General features: G+C 43.5%; 1 protein-coding gene across 1 annotated transcript in view; it reads right to left on the bottom strand.

Moving 5' to 3' along the window:
• Nucleotides 1–22841, bottom strand: part of ASH1L (ASH1 like histone lysine methyltransferase) — a 188030-nt gene that overhangs the window by 15546 nt on the left and 149643 nt on the right. The window contains 7 exon segments of the mRNA XM_017867692.1: nt 1109–1261; nt 2883–3040; nt 6339–6433; nt 6608–6772; nt 9333–9441; nt 19536–19682; nt 19809–20015. Of these exon segments, the coding sequence (XP_017723181.1) occupies nt 1109–1261; nt 2883–3040; nt 6339–6433; nt 6608–6772; nt 9333–9441; nt 19536–19682; nt 19809–20015 (1034 nt within the window).

A 22841-nucleotide genomic window follows, 5' to 3' on the forward strand; every position in this document is an offset into this window, starting at 1 on the left:
AAATAATAATAATAAATACAAAAAGTACTGGCCGGGCACGGTGGCTCACGCCTGTAATCCCAGCACTTTGGGATGCCGAGGTGGGCGGATCATGAGATCAGGAGATTGAGACCATCCTGGCCAACAGTGAAACCCCGTCTCTACTAAAAATACAAAAAAATTAGCTGGGTGTGGTGGCAGGTGCCTGTAGTCCCAGCTACTCGGGAGGCTAAGGCAGGAGAATGGCATGAACCCAGGAGGCGGAGCTTGCAGTGAGCCCAAATCACACCACTGCACTTCAGCCTGAGCAACAGAGTGAGACTCGGTCTTAAAAAAAAAAAATTACTATTACTCTGTTGGGTATGGATCCAATTAAATTCCAGATACTGAATAATTTAGTACTGTACTGTGAATATTTTCTGTAATTGATTTTTCCTGTAACAGTTACTCTGTATTATGAAAATGGAATTTATGGTGAGGGGCCACTTCTCATTTACTACCATACTTAATTTCTGGCAATTTCACTAGAGAGTAAAAAAGGCTGTGTTTCATGCTCATAATGCAGTGACATGGTAGATATACTTATTGCAGTTTCATGTTCGGTCAGATAAGCCTACTTGAGAATGCAGGACAGACATGGTGGCTCATGCCTATAATCCCAGAACTTTGGTAGGTCGAGGCAGAAGGAGCGCTTGAGGCCAGGAGTTCAAGACCAGCCTGGGCAACACAGCGAGACCTCCATCTCAAAAAAAAAAAAAAAAAAGAGAGAACGCAGAGAGTGTGATTTAATTTGGGAATGTAAATGGAATAGGTGCCTCAAAATTCAAAACTTTACGTCTTACATCTTAGGGCAGTTTGGTCCCCATTTTCCTCTTTACATCCTTAGGTTAACAAAACTGCAAAAAGTCACTATAAAATCAAAGAGAATCAGGAGACAGAAAAAAAAATTAAAAAGAAAAGAAATGCCCAGGAACTGTGGCTCACACCTGTAATCCCAGCACTTTGGGAGGCCTAGACAGAAGGATCACTTGAACCCAGGAGTCTGAGACTAGCCTGGGCAATACAGCAAGACCCTATCTCTATTTATTAAAAAAGAAAAAAGAACGAATTTGAAGGTGGTTATAGTCACCTTTATAAGAGATGATACCATCACAAATTTCTTTGAAGATCTGGGCTAGGCGGGCTGCCCGAGCCACTTCAATATTTTCCTCTGCAGCTGCCAACCGTCTTGTTCGAACAGATCGAGCTGTCTGCAGGGCAGAGAACTGGGTCATGAAGACATCTGGAAGAATAAAGTGAAAATTAAGTTTCAGGAAACAAGGAGCTCTATCTACATGGCTTTCTCTTTCCCAATGGATTCCTGCCATTTGCTCTACTTTCCCCTGAAGTGATTAAGTAGATTAGTGGGCACAGAGTTCTTTCTATCTTCTGTAATGAAAAATCAGGAAACACTGGAATTTACTGGAGACAAAATACTGCAAGAGGGACCTTAACTTAGTGCTCAAAGGCAATACAGTACAGTAGTTGTAAGTCTGAGCTTCAAAATCAATCTATCAGCATCTGAATTCTGGCATCACTGCTTATCAGCTGTGTGATCTTGGGCAAGTTATTTAACCCATGTGTCAGCTTCTCAAACATAAAATGGGAATGATGGTAGTACTCCCTTCATGAGGAAATAGTGCAGGTTAAATGACATAATGCCTTTAATGTGTTTAGCTCAGTACCTGACATGTAAGTACTCTGTAAATGATATCTGTTATTATCAGAAGCAGCAAACTAGTTAGGATATAAGTTCAAAGAATTTATGCCAATCAAATCATTGACAGGATGTAAGATTCTGGACAAATTTTTATATCTAGTTAGCATTCAGCATATCCCTCACACATCATACAGAATTCCTTCTATCTTTTCAGGGGAAGAAGGAAAGGATAAAAAAAAGAGCATGATCTTTTGAACACTGTTTTCAGTTAGAAAGGATGCTTGGTCATGCTAGTTCCTCTGCTTTCAGTCTCTTCTGGATAATATCTGAACTCAGGAGTGCTGTTATATTATTCATTCATGAAGGTTAGAAAAAGGAAACCTGATGGTTTGTGAGTACAGTGCTAATCTGAATTTGAGAAAAAAAGGTCTTCAAACTGATAATGACCTGTCCTCCACTGAATCTGAATGTGAGAAATGACCCGTCCCCAGCCGAATCTGAATGTGAGATAAAAAGGTCTTCAAACTGATAATGACCTGTCCACCCACTGATAATTACCCGTCCCCCACCCCAATTTCCCCAGTGGATTTGGTATCACTATTTACTCTGTCTGCAAGTTATTTTCAAGGTAGGAAGTAACAAAGAGGGCCCACTATCTATCTGATACCTAATGACTATTTCAGACTATAGGTCACGTTTGAAAGGCTGTAGAAGGAGGTTTCTTTCTATTCCCTAAAGAGAGGAAAGCTGAAGAACTGGGATGGATAGGTTACTACCGACTGATGAGTATATATTTGGATCATAACTTTTTTGTTCAATACTAAAAGGAGTTGTTAAATAGATTATCTGCTGGAAAGCAACTAAAATAAATGAACAGAAATGTTTCAGCCGGGTGTGGTGGCTTACGCCTGTAATCCCAGCACTTTGGGAGGCTGAGGCAGGTGAATCACCTGAGGTCAGGAGTTTGGAGACCAGCCTGGCCAACATGGTGAAACCCCCTCTCTACTAAAAATACAGAAATTAGCTGAGCACGGTGGCAGGCACCTGTAATCCCAGCTACTCGGGAGGCTGAGGCAGCATAATTGCTTGAACCCAGGAGGAAGAGGTTGCAGTGAGCCGAGATCGTGCCATTGCACTCCAGTCTGGGCAACAAGAGTGAAACTTGTCTCAAAAAATAAAGAAAGAAATGTTTCAAATGCCTTACCAGACTTGATATTTCCATCATCTCGGCAGATCCCATTCCAACGGGTATATAATGATGCTGAGTGAATATTATCACTGGTGTGCTTTACTTCCTCCTGTTTCTGACGAATCTTCTCCCAGTTTCGGACCAAGAATACATGATGCTTTAATACAAAGTTCCTGCAAGGAAGGAAAAAAATCTTCCTTTATTCATTAATTAAATAAGCATTTATTACATGTCTACTCTGTGGAAGTCATTGTTAGATGATATACGTGAACTGAACTGTTGTAAAGATAATTATATGGGCAAAGCATTATTCAATTTTGTATCTTGACTTTTTTTACATTACGTAAAACATGTAATATTTACATACATCTGGCAAGCAACAATTAAAGGCTGCAAAAATGCTGGCAAGTGAAATAGCCTGACCAGAAGGCAGAGATTTATTTGTACAAATTCTAAATATAGTTGTCAAGATGAAGTAGGGTCTTAGGATCAGCTATAACAAGGAGAACTGGACTGGCAAATAAAGGCAAAGATATGTAACATGGATAGGCACTGGGCAAACTATGTTAGGTGCAGTGCTGCCATATGGTTCCCTAAACTTACTATTTTTTTTTTGAGTTGAAGTCTCCCTCTGTCGCACAGGCTGGAGTGCAGTGGCGTGATCTCGGCTCACTGCAACCTCCGCTTTCCGGGTTCAAGCGATTCTCTTGTCTCAGTCTCCTGAGTAGCTGGGGTTATAGGCGCCTGCCACCACGCCCAGCTAATTTTTGTATTTTTAGTAGAGACGGGGTTCCCCCATGTTGGCCAGGCTGGTCTTGAACTCCTGACATCAGGTGATCCGCCCACCTCAGCCTCCCAAAGTGCTGGGATTACAGTGGTGGCGTGAGCCACCGTGCCTGGCCCTGGTTTCCTAAACTTAAATGAGTTATGTGTATCCTGACTGATCCTATACAATTTTGATGATTCCATTATTCAATTTCCACAACAGGACATATGTAAATAGATGTGATCTTGGATAAGTCTCAAGGTATGTGTCTCACTTCTCACTTACATGGAGATCAGACTAATTTTCTAGTTCTTGCACATTGGAATCCCCTGGGAGACTTTATAAACTACTGATACCTGGGTTCCACCTCTGCAAATTCTGATTTAAGCGGTCTAGGGTGTGGCCTGGGCCTTGGGAGTTTTTCAAAGCTGCCTATGTTAATAGGCAGCCAAAGCAGAGAACCACTGGACTGGTTTTTCCGAAATTTAAAATTTCTATGACTCAAAGGGAAATAGAATGAAAGGGGCTAAAATTACACAATGGTTATAAATAAGGATAAACTTTCAACAAATAGGACATACTCACTTGTTTGCTTCCAAAAGGGACAATTCTTATCTGAATACAGGGAACAGCAGAAATTACCACCAAAGATCCTTTCTATTGCTCTGTTAACATGTCAACAAAGCAGGTATTCTGTTTTTTTTATTTTTTTATTTTATTTTTTTTTTGAGACGGAGTTTCGTTCATGTTACCCAGGCTAGAGCGCAATGGCGCGATCTCGGTTCACTGCAACCTCTGCCTCCTGGGTTCAAGCAATTCTCCTGACTTAGCCTCCTGAATAGCTGAGATTACAGGCATGCACCACCATGCCTGGCTAATTTTTAGTAGAGACGGGGTTTCTCCATGTTGGTCAGGCTGGTCTCAAACTCCTGAACTCAGGTGATCCACCTGCCTTGGCCTCCTAAAGTGGTGGGATTACAGGTGTGAGCCACTGTGCCCAGCCAAAGCAGGTATTCTTAATTTTTTCTCTACCACGAATTCCTTTGACAGTCTGATGAAGCCTATGGAACAATTCTTTGAACAACTATTTTTAAATTACTTCAAAAAATTTAAATTATTTAAAAATTTTGGGCCAGGCATGGTGGCTCATGCCTGTAATCCTAGGACTTTGGGAGGCCGAGGTAGGTGGATCAACTGAAGTCAGGAGTTCGAGGCCAGCCTGGCCAATATGATGAAACCCCATCTCTATTAAAAGTACAAAAATTAGCTGGGTGTGGTGGAGTGCACCTGTAATCCCAGCTACTCAGGAGGCTAAGGCAGGAGAATCGCTTGCATCAGGGAGTTGGAGGGTGCAGTGAGCCGAGATCACGCCATTGCACTGCAAAGGCACATTGCAGAGCAAGACTCTATCTAAAAAAAAAAAAAAAAAAAAAAGGCAAGGCCTTTCCATGTTGCCCAAGATGGTCTTGAATTCCTGGGCTCAAGTAATTTTCCTGCCTCAGCCTCCTGAGTAGAGGGGTCTACAGGGGTATGTGGAAATGGTATTTCATTTAGAAATTAGGGAACATAGGCCGGGCGCGGTGGCTCAAGCCTGTAATCCCAGCACTTTGGGAGGCCAAGACAGGCAGATCACGAGGTCAGGAGATCGAGACCATCCTGGCTAACACTGTGAAACCCTGTCTCTACTAAAAAATACAAAAAAACTAGCCGGGCGAGGTGGCGGGCGCCTGTAGTCCCAGCTACTCTGGAGGCTGAGGCGGGAGAATGGCTTAAACCTGGGAGGCGGAGCTTGCAGCGGGCTGAGATCTGGCCACTACACTCTAGTCCTCCAGCCGGGCAACAGAGCGAGACTCAGTCTCAAAAAAAAAAAAAAAAAAAAAGAAATTAGGGAACATAAGATGGTCTGGTGTGTTGGCTCATATGTGTAATCCCGGTGCCTTGGGAGGTCAGTGCGGGAGGACAGCTTGAGCCCAGGAGTTCAGGACCAACCTGGGCAACACAGTGAGACCTTGTCTCTACAAAAAATTAAAAATAAAAAAAAAATTAGCCAGGTGTGGTGGCACGTGCCTGCAGCCCCAGCTACTTGGAAGGATGAGGCAGGGGGATCACCTAAGCCCAGGAATTGGAGGCTGCAGTAAACCATGATTGCAGTGAGCCAGGCCTCTGCATTCCAGCCTGGGCGACAGTGTGAGAATCCAGCTCTACAAAAAAAAAAAAAAAAAAAAAGGAATTAGGTGAGATAAGAATGTATTTCCTCGGTCAGGCGCAGTGGCTCATGCCTGAAATCACAGCACTTTGGGAGGCCAAGGCAGGTGGATCACAAGGTCAGATCGAGACCATCCTGGCTAACACAGTGAAACCCCATCTCTACTAAAAAAATACAAAAAATAAATTAGCCGGGCGTGGTGGTAGGTGCCTGTAGTCCCAGCTACTCAGGAGCCTGAGGTAGGAGAATGGCATGAACCCGGGAGGCAGAGCTTGCAGTGAACCAAGATTGCACCACTGCACTCCAGCCTGGGCAACACAGTGAGACTCCGTCTCAAAAAAAAGAATGTATTTTCTCCATCCAAGTTCACAGATCCCCTGAACCCTTTGGCTTAAGACAAAAGAAAGTGGATCAACAATATAGAAGTTTCATAATTTTTTACACAGATAAGCAATCATATAACTTAAAGGGAACATGGATAAGAGTATTTCCTTTTTACCTTTCACGATTGGACATTGGCTTCATCTGTAATTGGGGGGTCAATCTAGTTGGGGTATTGATATTTTCATTGGGTTCCTCAGAGAGATGGCCTCTCTGAAAAAGAGATGGATCAGATTAGAGATTTAAAAAAATATCAGTCAGAAATAATCTCCAAGAATATTAAAACCACTCTTAAGATGCCACCCTCTGGTAATTCCCTTATTCCAGCAATTGCCTCTAAGCATCTCATAAACAGCTTTTGGGGAAAGTCATTAGATAATTATTCACCCTTTTCTTCAGCTTGTGCTTAGACTTTCTCTTCTCTTTTGACCGTCCAGATTTTTTGTGTGTGGCCATGGGCTGGCTGTTTTTGCTGCTGGTGAGTCCATTCACACGCTGACTCTTGCCTCCGATGATTCCTCGACATTTCTCAAATCCACACTTACAAAGTTGCTTTGAAGGGAGAGAATAATTTTTTTATTTTTATTTTTCTGAGACATGGTCTTTCCTGTCATTCAGGCTGAAGTACAGTAGTACGATCATGGCTCACTGCAGTCTCAACCTCCTGGGCTCAACTGATCCTCCTATCTCAGCCTCCCCAGTAGCTGACATTACAGGTGCGTGCCACCATGCCAGGCTAATTTTTGTATTTTGTGTAGAGACAGGGTTTCGCCATGTTGAGTAGGTTGGTCTCGAACTCCAGGGCTCAAGCAACTCTCCTACCTTGGCCTCCCAAAGTGCTAGGATTACAGGTGTGAGCCACTGTGATCAACTGAGAATAATTTTTTTTTTTAGCTTGCAGTTTCATTTACTAGCTTAAAAAGGATGTCTGAGCATTTGGACACACATTAAGTATAAATCAAGAAATCTGCATATATGGGAAAACAACTGATTGAGAGTATAAATAGAAATGGGTTTCCAATGGAATAGAAAGGATGGATTAAATTTTAGGAAAACTTCTTCCCCAGAAAAGTTAACAACTGAGTGGAGACCAAAAACGACAGGGCAATCTCTTTCTTCAAAGTAATTGGGCACTATGTATCCAAGACAGGTGGTGTACAGAGTGAAAAACTGTCCTCTCCTATATACTTCTTTAAAACAAATTTTTAAAAAGGCCAGGTGTGGTGGCTCATGCCTGTAATTCCAGCACTTTGGGAGGCCAAGGTGGGTGGATCACGAGGTCAGGAGATCGAGACTATTCTGGCTAACACAGTGAAATCCCACCTCTACTAAAAAAATACAAAAAAATTAGCCGGGCATGGTGGCAGGTGCCTATAGTCTCAGATACTTTTGGGAGGCTGAGGCAGGAGAATGGAGTGAACCTGGGAGGCAGAGCTTGCAGCAAGCCGAGATCACGCCACTGCACTCCAGCCTGGGTGACAGAGCGAGACTGTCTCAAAAAAAAATTAATTAAAAAAACCCAAACATGAAATGCTTCAGTAATCTGTCATTCTTGCATAGGGGCCATGCTAATCTTCTTCGTATCTTTCCAATTTTCATATATATGCTGTCAAAGCAAGCACTTAATTAAAAAATTTGGCTGGGCATGGTGGCTCAGTTCTGTAATCCCAGCACCGTGGGAGGCTGAGGTGAGAGAATCGCTTGAGTCCAGGAGTTTGTGACCAGCCTAGACAAAAGAAGGAGACACCATCTCTACAAAAAATTAAAAAAAAAAAAATTAGCGAGGCACAGTGGTGCACGCCTGTGGTCCCAGGTACTCAGAAGGGTATGGTGGGAAGACTGCTTAAGCCCAGGAGATAAAGGCTGTGGTGAGCCATGATCACATCACTGCATTCTAGTGTGGGCCACAGAACAAGATCCTGTCTTAATAACAAAAAATTTTAACCATTTTAGAGAAGGGGTCCCGTTCTGTGGCCCAGGTCGGCCTTGAACTCCTGGGCTCAAGTGATCCTCCTGCCTCAGCCTCTTGAGTATCTGGGACTATAGGTAAGTATGCACTACTGTGCCCAGGTTCCCATGTAATTCTTTTCTTCCTTTTTTCTTTTCTTTTTGTTTTTGAGCTGAAGTCTCACTCTGTCGCCCAGGATGGAGTGCATTGGCGTGATCCCTGCAACCTCTGCCTCCTGGATTCAAGCGATTCTTCTGCCTCAGCCTCATGAGTAGCTGGGACTACAAGCGTGCACCACCATGCCCAGCTGATTTTCGTATTTTTAGTAGAGACGGGCTTTCACCATATTGATCAGGCTGATCTCAAACTCCCGACCTCATGATTTGCCTGCCTTGGCCACCCAAAGTGCCGGGATTACAGGTGTGAGCCACCACATCCAACCTCTTTTTCTTTTTTTGTGTTTGAGACAGGGTCTTGCTCTGTTTGACAGGCTGCAGTGCATTGGTGTGGTCCTGGCTCACTGCAACCTCCACCTTCTGGGCTCAAGCAATCTTCCCACCTCAGCCTCCCAAGTAGCTGGGACCACAGGCACGTACGACCACACTTGGCTAGTTTTTGTATTTTTTTGGTAGAGACAGGGTTTCACCACGTTCCTCATGCTGGTCTTGAACTCCTAGACTACAAGCAATCCGCTCGCCTCAGCCTTGCAAAGTGCTGGGATTGCAGGAGTGAGTCATTGCGCCTGACCTCCCATATACTTTTTTTTTTTTGAGACACAGTCTTGCTTTGTCATCCAGGCTGGAGTGCAGTGGTGCAATCTTGGCTCAATGTAATGCGACCTCCGCCTCCAGGGTTGAAGCAATTCTCCTGCCTTAGCCTCCAAGAAACTGGGATTACAGGTGCATGCCACCATGTCCAGCTAATCTTTGTATTTTTGATAGATGGGGTTTTGTCATGTTGGCCAGGCTGGTCTTGAAATTCTGAGCTCAAGTGATCTGCCCACATCAGCCTCACAAAGTGCTGGGATTAAAGGTATGAACCAGTGTCCAGCCTCGCACATACTTCTTAATGGCTCCAAGTCAATCATGTTTACTAAAAGCTCATGTTATTACAGGATTGTAAGGGATAAAGTTTCAATCTCCCTCTAGGATTTATTATTCTTACCTGTTTTTCCACATTGAAGGAATGAAAGTTATAATCATAAGTGAGTTCAGTCCCAGCTGGCATATCTTTAAGAGCATAGAGTCCAATCCGGTATACTCCATTAACAGACCTGTAAAGAGAGAAAACAGAGTTATAAAGGCTGGATTTTTTTTTTTCTTTTTTTTGAGACGGAGTGTCCCTCTGTTGCCCAGGCTGGAGTGCAGTGGTGTGATCTCAGTTCACTGCAAGCTCTGCTTCCCCGGTTCAAGCGATTTTCCTGTCTCAGCCTCCTGAGTAGCTGAGATTACAGGCGTAAGACACCACACCTGGCTAATTTTCGTATTTTTAGTAGAGATGGGGTTTCACCATGTTGGCCAGCCTGGTCTTGAACTCCTGACCTCAGGTGATCTGCCCGCCTCGGCCTCCCAAAGTGCTAGGATTATAGGCATGAACCACCACGCCCGGCCTCCACTTTCAATCTCTTTTCTATCCTTGACAGCCTGTATAATACTGCCAGAGTAAGAATCCTAAATAATTTTTCTTGAAGACATGGTCTGTGTTGTCAATTAGGCTTTAAGTTTTCCTGCTTGGTATTCAGAGTCCTTCTAAAATATGGCTCACCTGTAATCCCAGCACTTTGGGAGGTTGAGGTGGGAGGATCACCTGAGGCCAAGAGTTCGAGACCAGACCAGGCGCAGTAGCTCACGCCTGTAATCCCAGCACTTTGGGAGGCATAGGCAGGTGGATCACCTGAGGTCAGGAGTTTAAGACCAGTGCGGCCAACATGGCAAAACTCTCTCTACTAAAAATATAAAAATTAGCCAGGCAAGGCCACACGTGGTGGCTCACACCTGTAATCCCAGCATTTTGGGAGGCTGAGGGCAGATCACAAGGTCAGGAGTTCAAGACCAGCCTGGCCAACATAGTGAAACCCCGTCTCTACTAAAAACACAAATGTTGGCCGGGCGCGGTGGCTCAAGCCTGTAATCCCAGCACTTTGGGAGGCTGAGGCAGGCGGATCACAAGGTCAGGAGATCGATACCATCCTGGCTAACATGGTGAAACCCCGTCTCTACCAAAAATACAAAAAAATTAGCCAGGCGTGGTGGCGGGTGCCTGTAGGCCCAGCTACTCGGGAGGCTGAGGCAGGAGAATGGTGTGAACCCAGAGGGCAGAGCTTGTAGTGAGCCGAGATGGCGACACTGCACTCTAGCCTGGGGGACAGAGCAAGACTCCGTTTCAAAAAAAAAAAAAAAAAAACCAAAATACAAAAATTAAGGCCGGGTGGGGTGGCTCACATCTATAATCCCAGCACTTTGGGAGGCCGAGGCAGGCAGATCATGAGGTCAGGAGTTCGAGACCCGTTTGACCAATATGGTGAAATCCCATCTCTACTAAAAACACGAAAATTAGCCAGGCATGGTGGCGCGCACCCATAATTCCAGCTACTCAGGAGGCTGAGGCAGGAGAATCGCTTGAACCCGGGAGGCGGAGGTTGCAGTGAGTCAAGATCGCACCACTGCACTTCAGCCTGGGCGACAGAGTGAGACTCCATCACACACACACACACATACACACACACACACTAGCCAGGCATGGTGGCACGTGCCTGTACTCCCAGCTAGTCAGGAGGCTGAGGCAGGAGAATCACTTGAACCCAGGAGGCGGAGGTTGCGGTGAGCCGAGATCCCGCCACTGCACTCTAGTCTGGGCAACAGGGCGAGACTCCGTCTCAAGAAAACAAACAAAGAAACAAAGAAACAAACAAAAACTAGCTGGGCATGGTGGCACATGCCTGTAATCCCAGCTACTTGGGAGGCTGAGGCAGGAGAATGACTTGAACCCCTGAGGTAGAGGTTGCAGTGAGCTGAGATCATGCCACTGCATTCCAGCCTGGGCAATAGAGCGAGACTCAGTCTCAAAAATAAAATTAAAAAAAAAGGCTTTAGTTCACTTATTAAATGAATTAAAATTACTTTTTATGGCTTATCTATACAAATCTTCCAGTTTTACCAATTTCTATCATGTGAGTGCCTCTCTTGTTCTATTATATGTAAGGTAATGATCATTTAGTATTTTAGGTGTTTTTTTGATTTTGTGTTTTTGTTTTTGAGATGTAGTCTCGCTCTGTCTCTAGGCTGGAGTGCAGTGACACAATCTCGGCTCACTGCAACCTCTACCTCCCGGGTTCAAGGGATTCTCTTACCTCAGCCTCCTGAGTAGCTGGGATACAGGCATGTGCCACCACGCCCAGCTAACTTTTCGTATTTTTAGTAGAGACAGGGTTTCACCATATTGGCCAGTATGGTCTCAATCTCCTGAGCTCATGATCCACCCACCTTGGCCTCCCAAAGTGCTGGGATTACAGGCATGAGCCACCGCGCTCGGCTGTGTTTTAGGTGTTCAGGAGTTTGTGACTCACCTGGGCAACATAGTGAGACCTTATCTCAATATATTAAAAAAAAAAAGAATCTAGTCATTATCATTATAGCTAACATTTACTGAGTGTTTTTAATAATATTTTATATTAACTGATTTCATCCTCCTAACAATTATATAAAAATATGTACTATTATTAGTTATTATAGCCCTCATACTACAAATAAGAAAAGTGAGTCACATAGAGTTTGAAACTTGCCCAAAGTTACACAGTTAATAACTTAAGGAATCAAGTTTCAAATTAAGACATTCTGGCTTCAAAATCTTAACTACCATGCCATACTGATAACAAGTTATATCATTAATTCTCAAAGCAATCCTACAGAAAAAAAAAAACAATCCTACCAGATAGGTATTATGATACCTATTTTATATATGAAGTATATATGCCTCAGGGTTTGTTTATGGTTATATAGCAATTAAGTGGCATTCAAACCCAGGGGATTAAAACCCAGGCTGTTTGACTCCTTAGCCTTTTTCTTCTTGTCTCCTTACCAGTGTGGAACACATTAAGGGTTAGATACTGCCCTATTATAGGTAACCTTGTCTAAAATTTTAGTTTTAGTATTTTCTCTCCTGAATTCAGAAAGCATTTTTTAAAATTTAATTTTATTTATTTATTTTTTGAGATGGAGTTTTGCTCTTGTTGCCCAGGCTGGAGTGCAATGGCACGAACTCGGCTCACTGCAACCTCTGCCTCCTGGGTTCAAGCCATTCTCCTGCCTCAGCCTCCCAAGTAGCTGGGATTACAGGCACATGCCACCATGCCTTGCTAATTTTGTATTTTTAGTAGAGACAGGGTTTCTCCATGTTGGTCAGGCTGGTGATCCGCCTGCCTTGGCTTCCCAAAATGCTGGGATTATAGGCGTAAGCCACTGCACCTGGCTAATTTTTATTTTTAAATAAGATCTCACTCTCGTACAGGCTGGAGTACAGTGGCGCGATCTCAGCTTACTGCAACCTCTGCCTCCCTGGCTCAAGCAATCCTCCCACCTCAGCTTCCTGAGTAGCTGGTGGGACTATGGGCATGTGCCACCATGCCCAGCTAATTTTTGTAATTTTAGTAAAAACAGGGTTTCGCCATGTTGCCTAGGTTGGTCTCAAACTCCTGAGCTCAGGTGATCTGCCTGTCTTGGCCTCCCAAAGTGCTGTGATTACAGGCATGGCCCACTGAGTCCAGCTGCAGAAAGCATTTGAAATGTATACCAGGAGTTAGCAAACTCTGGTCCACAGGCCACTGCTCCCATCTTTGTAAATAAAGTTTTATAGGTACAAAGCCAACAAGCTTGCTGACTACTGATATATACTGTAACTTTTCTTTTGAGACAGTCTTGATCTGTCACCTATCCTCACGCCTGTAATCCCAGCACTTTGGGAGGCCTAGGCGGGCAGATCACTTGAGGTCAGGAGTTCAAGACCAGCCTGGACAACATGGCAAAACTCCATCTCTATCAAAATATACAAAAATTAGCCGGGCATGGTGGCATGCACCTGTGGTCCCAGCTACTTGGGAAGCCGAGGTTGCAGTGAGTCAAGATCGTCCCACTGTACTTCAACCCTGGTGACAGAGTGAGACCCTGTCTCCAAAAAAAAGAGGGGAAAAGATATCTTCTAGTTGACGTTCTTGCATAAGTCTGGCATAAACACTCATTTCCGTTGGGGACATACTTAGGACTAGAGTTGGTGGTTTACTGGATATGTTTAGCTTTGGTAGGTTGTGCCATTTTTTGAAAGTGTGTATACCAATTTACACTTCTACCAGCAAATCTAAGAGCATTTATGCTGCTCTAGCCTTGCCAATACTGTCAGTCTTTAATTTTTGACATTTTGGAGGGTATGTAGTGGTTTTCCGATTTAGTTTAATATTTCCCCTAATAACTGTATCTAACATATTAAGTGCTTTTGTATATTTATTGACCACTTTTATATTCTTTTTTAAAGTACCTATTCTTTTACCTATTTTAAAAACTGGATTGTCAGGTCCAGCATGGTGGCTCACACTTGTAATCCCAACACTTTGGAAGGCTGAATTAGGCTGATTTATTGAGTCTAGGAGTTCAAGACCAGCCTGGCCAACATGGCACAACCCTGTCTCTATAAAAAATACAAAAAAATTAGCCAGGCATGGTGGTGTATGCCTGTAGTCTCAGCTACTCAGGAGGCTGAGGCAGGTGAATGGCTTGAACCTGGGAAGAGGAGGCTGCAGTGAGCCAAGATCATACCACTGTACTCCAGCTCTGTCTTAAGAAAAAAAAAAGGGCTGCTCTGTGCCTATGGAGTAGCCGTTTTTTTATCCCTTTACTTTCTTAATAAACTTGCTTTCACTTTATTCTATGGACCCATCTTTAATTCTTCCTTGTGCGAAATCCAAGAACCTGCCCTTGGAGTCTGGATCAGAACCCCTTTCCGGCATCTTTCTGGCGACCACGAAGGGATGATACTTAGGAGACCCATGACCCAAAGGAAATAGACTGCAACAATGATTGGCTGACTTTTGAGTCAAGCAAACTTTTGAGTTATTGACAGCTTTGTGTTTTTTTTGAGATGGAGTTTTGCTCTTGTTGCTCAAGCTGGAGTGCAGTGACACAATCTCAGCTCACTGCAACCTCCACCTCCTGGGTTCAAGCGATTCTCCTGCCTCAGCCTCCTGAATAGCTAGGACTACAGGTGTACGCCACTATGCATGGCTGATTTTTTAATGTATTTTTAGTAGAGATGGGGTTTCACCATTTTGGCCAGGCTAGTCTCGAACTCCTGACCTCAGGTGATCCACCTGCCTCAGCCTCCCAAAGTGCTAGGATTATAGGCATGAGCCACCATGCCTGGCATATTGACAGCTCTTAACAACTGAGTAAAACTCCTGTGAACAAAATTTGAAGCATGTTTGTTTCTCTCTACCTGATTTCTCCAAAATCTGGAAACCGGTTGACACAATTGGAGAAACTGGTTATTTTACCAAGGCTTTGATTGGAATGGAGTGCTTTATATTAAGGAACCAAACTTGGCTGAGAGAGCTAATAAAAGCCCCTTGGGAAAACTGGCATCATACTTTTTCCATACAGTCCCTGTACAGGGTTCCTGACATGTGATATCACCTTTTGTCAGAACTATGAATGGCCCTCACCATACGGATGCTTTATGACTGCGCTCTTCTCTTTTTTTTTTTTTTTTTTTGAGGCGGAGTCTGGCTCTGTCGCCCGGACTGGAGTGCAGTGGCCGGATCTCAGCTCACTGCAAGCTCTACCTCCTGGGTTTATGCCATTCTCCTGCCTCAGCCTCCCTAGTAGCTGGGACTATAGGCGCCCGCCACCTCACCCGGCTAGTTTTGTATTTTAGTAGAGACGGGGTTTCACTGTGTTAGGCAGGACGGTCTCGATCTCCTGACCTCGTGATCCGCCCGTCTCGGCCTCCCAAAGTGCTGGGATTACAGGCTTGAGCCACCGCACCCGGCCCGACTGAGCTCTTCTCTATGACTTGGATACAAGAGACCCTAATAGGCAAGAATATCATCACCCTTATTCAACCTGAAGAAACTGCTAAAGATGGATCTTCATCCCTGTTTACCCCTAAGGATTAAGGGTTCTCTTATAAAAGGGAGGGGGAAAATGTCAGAAGCGTTTAAACCAGAGAGATTCCATCTTGTATAGAGGTTGGGTAAAATTAGGCTGAGATCTGCTGGGTTGCATTCCCAGTAGGTTAAGCATTCTTAGTTGTAGGATAAGATAGGAGGTTGACCAAAATACAGGTCATAAAGGCCTTGCTGACAAAACAGGTTGCAGTAAAGAAGCTGGCCAAAACCCACAGAAACCAAGATGGCAAAGAGAGTGACATCTGGTCATTCTCACTACTACACTCCCATCAGTGCCATGACAGTTTACAAACACTATAGCAACGTCAGGAAGTGACCCTATATGGTCTAAAAATTGAAGGAACCCTTAGGTCTGGGAACTGTCCACCACTTTCCCAGAAAAGTCATGTATACTCCACCCTAAGCATATAATCTATAAAGAACCATAAAGATGGGCACCCAGCAGCCCTTGGGGCTGCTCTGTTTATGGAATAGCCTTTCTTTTCTTTTATTCCTTTACTTTCTTAATAAACTTTCTTTCACTTAAAAACAAATTTACCAACACTCAACCCTTGAACATCGCATATTTTTCCATTAATTTAGGTCATCTTTATTTTTTCCCAACATCTGACAGCTTCTAGTATAGAGGTCCTACAAACTTTCATAAGATTTATTCTTAGGGACTAGTTACAATAGCTTTTATGAAGCTATTGTAAATTGTATTGGTTTTTATTTATTTATTTTGACACGGAATCTTGCTGTGTCGCACAGGCTGGAGTGCAGTGGCGTGATCTTGGCTCACTGTAACCTCTGCCTCCTGGGTTGAAGCAATTCTCCTGCTTCAGCCTCCAATAGCTGCGACTACAGGCGTATGCCACCACAACCAGCTAATTTTTGTATTTTTAGTAGAGAGAGGGTTTCAGTCATCATGTTGGCTAGGGTGGTCTCGAACTCCTGACCTCATGATCTGCTCTCCTCGGCCTCCCAAAGTGCTGGGATTACAGGCATAAGCCACTGTACCTGGCCTTGTAATGGTTTTTAAATTTCACTTTCTACTTGGTTGTTGCTAATATATTAAAATGTACTCAATACATTAATTTTTATATACTGACCATCTTTCCATTAATCTTACTAAATTCACTTATATCTGTTGAAATTTCCATGTGTATAATAATGTCATCTGTGAATAACGGTAGTTAAATCTTTTTCATTTCTAATCTTTATACTTTTTTCCTTTTCCTATTGTATTGGTTAGAATCTTCAAATGTAAATGTGACAGTGGATATCCTTATTTATGTACAATGGTAGCTAAAGATTTTAAAAAATGGATGCCCTTTAGCAGATTTGTTAGTTCCTTTTATTCCTAGTTTGCTGAGTTTTAATTATGAATGAGCACTGAATACTGTTTAATGCTTTTTCTGCTTCTATTGAGACAGTATGTCTTTAGTCTGTTCATGTGATAAAATTACATTGGTTTACACTGATTTTTGAATGTTAAACCAAACAATCTTTTATTCCTGGAATAAACCCCACATAGCCATGATGTATTAACCTTTGTATTTATTGTTAAATTTTATTTGTTGATATTTTATTTAGGATTTTTGTGTCTATGTTCATGGAAGACATTGGCCTATATTTTTTCTTTCTGTTAACATCCTGGTTAGGCTTTAGAAGGAGGTAACGCTAGTTTTATAGAAGCAAAGAGTTTATAAGTGGTACTGCCATTATTTCTTCTTGTCTTCATTTTTTTAAATAGACACAGGGTCTCTGTCACCCAGGCTGGAGTGCAGTTACATGATCACAGAAAACTACAGCCTCGAACTTCTGGGCTCAGGCGATCCTCTCACCTCAGTCTCCCAAGCAGCACCATCACACCCAGCTAATATTTAAATTTTATCTTAAAATTTTTGTTGAGACAGGTCTCACCATCTTGCCCAGGCTGGTCTTGAACTCCTGGGCTCAAGCAATCCTCCCACCTCTACCTCCCTAAGTGCTGGGATTGCAGGTGTGAGCCACCACGCCTAGCCTATTTGTTCTTTAAGCATGTGGAAGAATTATCAGTGAAGACATCTGGTTCTCCAGGTTCTTTAGTTAGATATTTTTAGTTATATTTTCAATTTTGGGGGTACATGTGCAGATTTTCTGTTTTGTCTTATGTCATGTTTGGAAAGGCATGTTTTCTTTTCTTTTCTTTTGAGACTGAGTCTTGCTCTGTCGCCCAGGCTGGAGTGCAGTGGCGTGATCTTAGCTCACTGCAACCTCTGCCTCCTGGGTTCAAGCGATTCTCTGCCACAGCCTCCTGAGTAGCTGGGATTACAAGCGCCCACCACCACGCCAGGCTAATTTTTGTATTTTTGGTAGAGATGGGGTTTCACCATCTTGGCCAGGCTAGTCTTGAACTCCTGACCTCGTGTTCCACCCGCCTCGGCTTCCCAAAGTGCTGGGATTATAGGAGTGAGCCACCGTGCCCGGCTGGGATGTTTTTCAAAGAATTTGTTCATTTCATCTAACTTTTCAAATATAAAGTTGTTCACAGTAATTGATAAACTGTGGTAAATTCACACAAAGGAGTATTAACTCCACATTAAAAAGCAACAAACCGGCTGGGTGCGGTGGCTCAAGCCTGTAATCCCAGCACTCTGGGAGGCCGAGACGGGTGGATCACGAGGTCAGGAGATCGAGACCATCCTGGCGAACACGGTGAAACCCCGTCTCTACTAAAAAATACAAAAAACTAGCCGGGCGAGGTGGCGGGTGCCTGTAGTCCCAGCTACTTGGGAGGCTGAGGCAGGAGAATGGTGTAAACCCGGGAGGCGGAGCTTGCAGTGAGCTGAGATCTGGCCACTGCACTGCAGCCTGGGCGACAGAGCAAGAGTCCGTCTCAAAAAAAAAAAAAAGCAATAAACCACTAATGCATTCAACATGGATGAACTGCAAAACATGTTTTAACATGAAAGAGGCCAGACACAAAATAATACATTCACATGAAGTTCTGGAATAGGTAAAACTCATTTGTGGCAATGGAAATCAGATCAGTGCTTGCCTTGGGGGATTGGGAGATCGACTTAAAAGGTAACTTTCTGAAATGATAAAGTGTGTCATATTTTCATAGGGGTGTGGGTTATAAGAGGTGTATACATTTGAAAAAATTAATGCAAATGTACACTTAAGATCTATGTATTTTTCTGTATATGAATTATCATTTTAAAACTTAACAAAAAACTCCAAAGTTGTTCACAGTATCTTCATATAATATTTTAAAATTATTTTTTAGGTGTGATTTTTTTGCTTCTCAATTAGATGCTAATCTGTTTGAAGAGAAGGGACCTCCAGATTCACTTATTTTTATTTCTCTTTGTGAGAAATGCCCCAAGTATGTAATAAGCATGCAGTAGAGTGGCTGAATGAACTGATATGAGATGATCCATGTAACACAGTGCCTAGCACATAAGAACTCAATAAATATTAGGTATTATTAATATTATTATTTTTTCGAGATGGAGTCTTGCTCTGTCACACAGGTTGGAATATACTGGTGTGATCTCAGCTCACTGCAACCTCAGCCTTCCAAATTCAAGCAGTTCTCCTGCCTCAGCCTCCCAAGTAGCTGGGATTATAGGTGCATGCTACCATGCCTGGCTAAGTTTTGCCTTTTTAGTAGAGATGGGTTTCACCATGTTGGTCAGGCTGGTCTCAAACTCTTGACCTCGTGATCTGCCCACCCTGGCCTCCCAAAGTGCTGGGATTACAGGCGTGAGCCAACGCACCCGACCTATTATTATTTTTTGTTTCTGATTTTTTCTTGCTGTTTTGTCCAGACTGGCCTCAAACTCCTGGGCTCAAGTGCTCCTCTCACCTCAACCTCTCAAATAGCTGAGACTATAGGTGCGTACCACCACCCTGGCTATCATTATTATCATTATTACATTTTTCTAGGACATAAATCCTGAAACTACTTTCATGACAAACAACAAACAAAAACACCAAACAAGCAAAACAAACATACATAAAACAAAACACAAATAAAACAAAATATCTGTCTGGGAGTGAGAAGTTAGGGTGAAACGAAGCTTACTCTGCCCATGGGATCTGGGGTAATGGGGAATAGCCTGAGCTGCTTTGTGTAAGCTGACTGACACTGTGGAAAGATCAATCCCTTGCTGCACTCAATGCCTATTCTGTTGGATTCTTGGCTTCACCTTTTCCTGCTTCCTTACCATTTCTGCATTTCACAATTTGGGTCACAGCTGTGGTTGATGAATCGGGCCTCATTTCCCATGCGGTAACTGTCAATCACCATCCCACTATCCAGGTTCAGGCAGTAGTGGTCACTGTGATTATGATACTGCTCAATCATCCTGTTCCTAAAGAGAAGATAAATGATTGAAAGGCAATTAAAGAGTAGCTGAAGGTAAATTTTGAATCTTCCATTCTCCATTCTAATCTTATACCTTTGCATTTTATTAGAATACCATCATTTACCACTGTACCTGAATTCCTGTTCGCTGACAACCTCCCCTAGGTATTCAATGATGAACTGCCCAGCTTTTAGGGGCTCTTTGGTTCTGATTCCCCAACCTTTTTCCTCAGCTCGAAATCGTTCTAGACATTGCACCCATTCATGCCTCTGTATCCTCTGGTTACAGCATTGCTCACCACATGGGCAAGTGTTGGGGGAACACTCAGCAAAGATCATTCTAGAAAAAAAAGGAATAACTATACATCAATTTACATGATACATACCTTGATGCATCCATTTTAAAGTTTACATTTAAAATGAATACATGAAATCAATTTTATTTAATAAAAGTACCCAAATCACTAAGATTAAAATAATAAATGTCAAAAATTAATAATATTCAGAATTTCCAAGTCAGGTTGCAAATCCTGAATGCTTCTTGTAAATGATTAAGCTAACTGTCCACTCAGCATCCTGGGTAAACATTGTCATATTTATCTGTTCAAAGAATAAGGCCAGGCACCGTGGCTCATTCCTGTAATCCCAGCACTTTGGGAGGCTGAGGTGGGTGGATTACCTGAGGTCAGGAGTTCAAGACTAGCCTGGCCAACATGGTGAAACCCTGTCTCTACTAAAATACAAAATTAGCTGGGTGTGGTGGTGTGTGCCTGTAATTCCAGCTACTTGGGAGGCTGAGGCAGGAGAGTCCCTTGAACCTGGGAGGTAGAGGTTGCAGTGAGCAGAGATCGCACCACTGCACTCCAGCCTGGGCGACAGAGTGAGATTCCGTTTCAAAATAAATAAATAAATAAATAAATAAATAAATAAATAAATAACTGTGATCCAAAGAAGAATCAGTAATTTGATGATGATTTCACTGCACTCTTATTTTGAAGCACTCATGCCCATTTACTGATTTTAAAAAAATTGTGGTAAAATACCTAATTTACTTTTCTTTCTTTTTTTTTTTGAGATGGAATCAGCCTCTGTTGCCCAGGCTGGAGTGTACTAGCACGATCTCGGCTCACTGCAAACTTCACTTTTCAGGTTTAAGTGATTCTCCTGCCTCAGCCTCCCGAGTAGCTGGGATTACAGATGTGTGTCACTGCGCCCAGCTATTTTTTGCATTTTCAGTAGACAGGATTTTACCATGTTGGCCAGGCTGGTCTCAAACTCCTGACCTCAGGTGATCTGCCCGCCTCGGGCTCCCAAAGTGCTGGGATTACAGACTTGTGAACCACTGCACCCAGCCCCTAATTTCTCTTATTTTATTTATTATTTTTGAGATGGAGTCTCACTCCATTGCCCAGGCTGGAGTGTAGTGGCATGATCTCGGCTCACTGCAATCTCTGTCTTCCGGGTTCAAGCAATTCTACTGCTTTAGGCTCCCAGGTATCTGGGATTATAGGCACATACCACCACGCCCGGGTAATTTTTGTATTTTTAGTAGAGATGGGGGTTCAACATGTTGGCCGGGCTGGTCTCGAACTCCTGACCTCAAACGATCCACCCACCTCAGCTTCCCAAAGTGCTGGGATTACTGGCATGAGCCACTGCACCTAGCCAGTTTTGTTTTGTTTTTTAAAATTTATTTTTATTTTTATTTTTTTTGAGGCAAAGTCTCGCTCTGTCACCGAGGCTGGAGTGCAGTGGCGTGATCTCGTTCACTGCAACCTCTGCCTCCTGGATTCAAGGGATTCTCCTGCCTCAGCCTCCCAAGTAGTTGGGATTACAGGCATGCACCACTACGCCCAGCTAATTTTTGTATTTTTAGTAGAGATGAGGTTTTGTCATGTTGGCCAGGCTGGTCTCGAGCTCCTGGCCTCAAGTGATCCACCCACCTCAGCCTCTCAAAGTTCTGGGATTACAGGCACAAGCCATTGTGCCCAGCCTTTTGTTTTAATTAAAGAGGGGAAGTCTCCCTCTGTCACCCAGACTGGGGTACAGTGGCCGGATCACAGCCTACTGTAGCCTCGAACTCCTTGGCTCAAGGGATCCATCCTGCCTTGGCCTCCTGAGTAGGTGGGATTACAGGCATGAACTATCACACCCGGCCTTAACCATTTTTAAGAGTACAGTTCAGTGACATTAGGTATATTTTCTGCTGTTGTATTACAGGAATTTTATATTACGTTAATTGAAATGACATTTCCAGGCTATATGACTAGCTGAACTCATAATAGTTAGTGAATTAACAAGTTAAAAATTCTAGCTGGGTGCGGTGGCTCATGCCTGTAATCCCAGCACTTTGGGGGACAGAGGCAGGAGGATCACATGAGGTCAGGAGTTCGAGAGCAGCCTGGCCAACGTGGCAAAACCTCATCTCTACTAAAAATACAAAAATTAGCAGGGCATGGTGGTGTGTGCCTATAGTCCCAGCTACTTGGGAGGCTGAGACAGGAGAATCTCTTGAACTTGTACGGCGGACATTGCAGTGAGCTGAGATCATGCCACTGTACTCCAGCCTGGGCAACAGAGCGAGGCTCCATCTCAAAACAAACAAACAAACAAACTGAACATAGAAGACAAAAGGCACACACATCTTGTCATTGCTTTCTTTTACTTTTTTTTTGGAGACGGTCTTGCTCTGTCACCCAGGTTGAAGTACAGTGGCACAATAATGGCTCGCTGCAGCCTTGACCACCTGGGCTCAAGCAGTTCTCCCACCTCAGCTTACTGGGTAGCTGGGAACACAGGCTGGGTAGCTGTGGAAACACCACATCTGGCTACTTAAAAAAAAAATTATTTGTAGAGATGAGGTCTTGCTGTGTTGCTTTTGCTGGTCTCGAATTCCTGGGGGTCAAGGGATCCTTCCTCATCAGCCTCCCAAAATGCTAGGGATTACAGCATTCTGTAAGCCAATGCACCTGGCTCTTTTAATGGGAGCTGTTTAGTTTTGGTGTATGGTTTGAAATCTCATCTAGGCTGTTAAGCATAATTTTTTGGTTTGTTTTTTGGATACAGGGTCTCATTACAGTTGGCTCACTGCAGCCTCAACCTCCTGGGCTCAGGTGATTTTCTCACCTCAGCCTCCAGAATAGCTGGGACTATAGGCACATGCCAC

The sequence above is a fragment of the Rhinopithecus bieti genome, unplaced genomic scaffold, assembly GCF_001698545.2.
Source record: "Rhinopithecus bieti isolate Rb0 unplaced genomic scaffold, ASM169854v2 scaffold_4129, whole genome shotgun sequence".
Classification (NCBI taxonomy): domain Eukaryota; kingdom Metazoa; phylum Chordata; class Mammalia; order Primates; family Cercopithecidae; genus Rhinopithecus; species Rhinopithecus bieti.